Raw genomic sequence first — 3,095 nt, 5'->3', positions numbered from 1 at the left:
TTAGCACATTACACAGTAGTTGTCATTCGCCAGTATTCCTTCTATACCATTACATATGGTACATTCACACAGTAGCCATTTAGGCGTAAGAGTATTCTTTCTGTTCTTCCATTATCCAGTTGGACCACCGGACAGCGGAGACAGTTGATTGATCATTGTTGAGTTATTTATAGAACAGCAGCCCGATGTGTCTTGCAGAGCAGAGCAGTTGTATGGATGAATTGATCTTATTTCGACCGTCGATCGATCTCCATCGCTGATGATTGTTGCGTGGACGTGGCTATTCTGTAACAACACAAAGATGGTCAATGAGGGCCCTGAGTTTTGAGCTTACGATCGATCGCTTACTAAGCGAACGCGCAACCAATGTGGCTACGGAGACCCCCTAACAAACATATTAAAAGGGATTATTTACTATAAAAAAGACAATAAATTAGAAATATTTCTTTGAATATTTCGAGAATGGCTACATTTAGAAGGAGATTGATAATAACCTTTTTTGTTCTAAATCACATAAGGAATCTTGTGGCTAGAAATGATTGTTAACATACAAAAATTCGAAGTTTCGAAAATTCCTAAAAATTCGATGTTGCACAAAGTTCGTCAAAAATAGTTTTACCATCTTGGGCCCTTTTTTAAATTTTCTGCATGACTTCTTTTTTTATGAAAAAATAAAAAAAATTAAAAAATATGTATTTTGGATATTGCAAATTGATTTTTTATTTTGTAAATAAAAAAAGAGTACTAGTTTTTTTCTCAGTGTACATTTTTTTCATATTCAACCATCAATACTCTATAACTCTTTCTAAGACACTATTTCGGTACGACTCATAGTTTTTGAGATATAAATTATCAAAGATTTCTCTTACTCAAATCGATACGCCCTTTTCAAAAGTTACTCTTGAGTCAAAAAATTCCCAATTGCTGTGGAAAACTCATATTTCCTCTAACCCAAACGGAAGACACACTTTCATTCGAATCAAAAATACTCATGTTTTGTCACTTGTCAATTTCATTTGGAATTACTCATAACACTCATAACATGCTAGAAAATAGTATCACCATGATATGATTTTCCACAAGTTTACTGTTTTTTGATTGGACATACATTATACATACCGCTCTGTACGGTTTTATAGATGCAACGTATTCCACAAAGCTCAATTGTAGTTGTATGACAAGACATGCCTCTGCCTCTCCCATTAATAATGTACTCTAAAACGCCGAGGAATGCCAAAAATTAGACTATTTTTTAGTTCCCATCATTCAAAGTATCCTTCAACAAGTCAACTTGAACTGGTCGCGTGCCGTTTCAATCGCAATCAATCTCAATTACACAACCGCCTTCGATGTCGATCACTTGCGTCAGAGTAACGGACCACAATTTGCACGTCTGGGCGACTGTCACAAACCATCCTTCACACTTCAACACATAAGCAAAAAATGCAACTATACAATTATTCACAACATTCACGTATCCGTTGGCGCAAGCTAATATCAGTCACCTAGAAAAAGGATGAGCGAAACCAAAATACTCGATTTCGTATAAAAACGATCGACCGCTTATCGATGAGTATCAATCAGTTAACAATTCTTCACTTGAAACAAAACCAAACCAAAACCACCCAATCCAAAATGTTCACCAAACTTGTATGTATCACTAAACATTTACGTGTCACATGTTCTGTTCTAATGAGAATATTTTTATATTTAGTTCTTCATCGCCACCCTGGCCATCGCCTGTGCCAACGCCAAACCCGGTCTGCTCGGTGCCGCTGTGGGCCCAATTACCTACTCAGCCCCACTGCTGGCCAGCCCTGCTGTGGCCTATACTGCCGGCTATGCTAACGTAGGAGACTCCGCTGTGGTCACTTCCCATAACTCGCAGGTCATCAATCCGGCCTACGCCGCTTACACTGCCCCTTCCCCCTTTGCTTATGCCGCTGCTCCTCTGTCTTACGCCGCTGCTCCAGCTCTGGCCGCGCCACTAGCTGCTCAATATGCTGCCCCACTCGCTTACTCCACTCCTTTGGCTGCCAGATATGTGCTGTAAATAGGAACGAGCCTGGCCCAGGACGATTGTTGTGATTCGTGCATTATGAGTTGATCTCATCGATAACTGTGTAAAGCTATGAATTTGCATTTTCGGTGCAACGAAGCAAAAATATCTGAAAATATCCGCCCACAGAGGAAACACACAAAGATACAATAAAAATCATCGAGTATCTCGATGTTACATGAAGCAACTATTTTATTGGTTATTATATTATATCTCATTAAAATGTGAGAAGTGCCGCTTTAGCTCGAATCGGCTGATTCCTATTCAATTCATTCGCAGTTGTCATTTCTGAATGCAACGATCTTTACCGTCAGCACCTGTATGTTAAACGAGCATTCCCCTTTGATTATACAGATGCAAACAGAGATGTGCTGATGGCCCGGATGGAATGTGTGGAAAACAACAGTTCTTGAGTGCTTGACAGACTTGATAGGAAAAATCATCAATTATTTTTTTCAAAAAAAGCAATTTCCTCTCCTCTATGGACTCTTCATCAATTATTTGCTTCGAAATATAACAGTATTCTCTGTATAATACACTCTGTCCAACTTCTATAAGACCACCCTGATTCTATTTCGTTGCAACACAAACAGTTTGAATTTCAATAAGATACATTCATACATTGTTGAATGCAATGTTGAATAAAGTATATTTAACGTCAATCTCGTTTGAAAGAGTTGTTTGTTTATTTATTGTGCTTAAATATGATAATTTCAGCTGCCCAGTTTCTATAAGACTATTTCAAAATCGTGGTGTACCGCTTTCCCTCAGTGTGGATTATGCGTTCAAGTGTCCCGGAAGGAAGATTTTCAACAGGATTCAAGTCTGGAGAGCGAGCCGGCCAGCCCGAAAATTTAATTTTTCGGTCCTTAATCCGTTGCTTAGTTTCCTTGCTGATATGAATATGATATGATATTTGAATTTTTGGTGACGAAATCCTCGCAAAAACGGTAGGAGAGATGATTCCAGAACATGTATGTAATACTTGAATGATGTGAAAGCTATCTTGAGCTTTCCGGTTGCACAGAATCCCGCC

The 3,095-nt window shown here is 38.7% G+C and overlaps 1 protein-coding gene across 1 annotated transcript; it reads left to right on the top strand.

The window, feature by feature from the left end:
• The first annotated feature begins 1,496 nt into the window (after positions 1–1,496).
• Positions 1,497–2,249, top strand: LOC129770794 (cuticle protein 16.5-like). The gene is made up of 2 exons (XM_055773881.1): positions 1,497–1,650; positions 1,715–2,249. The coding sequence occupies exons 1-2, from the start codon at positions 1,570–1,572 to the stop codon at positions 2,051–2,053; spliced, it is 420 nt and encodes a 139-aa protein (XP_055629856.1). The 5' UTR covers positions 1,497–1,569; the 3' UTR covers positions 2,054–2,249.
• The last annotated feature ends 846 nt before the right edge of the window (positions 2,250–3,095 follow it).

The sequence above is a fragment of the Toxorhynchites rutilus genome, chromosome 2, assembly GCF_029784135.1.
Source record: "Toxorhynchites rutilus septentrionalis strain SRP chromosome 2, ASM2978413v1, whole genome shotgun sequence".
Lineage (NCBI taxonomy): Eukaryota > Metazoa > Arthropoda > Insecta > Diptera > Culicidae > Toxorhynchites > Toxorhynchites rutilus.
Note: the sequence above shows the minus strand (reverse complement) of the source record. Positions and strands in the feature narration are given on the sequence as shown.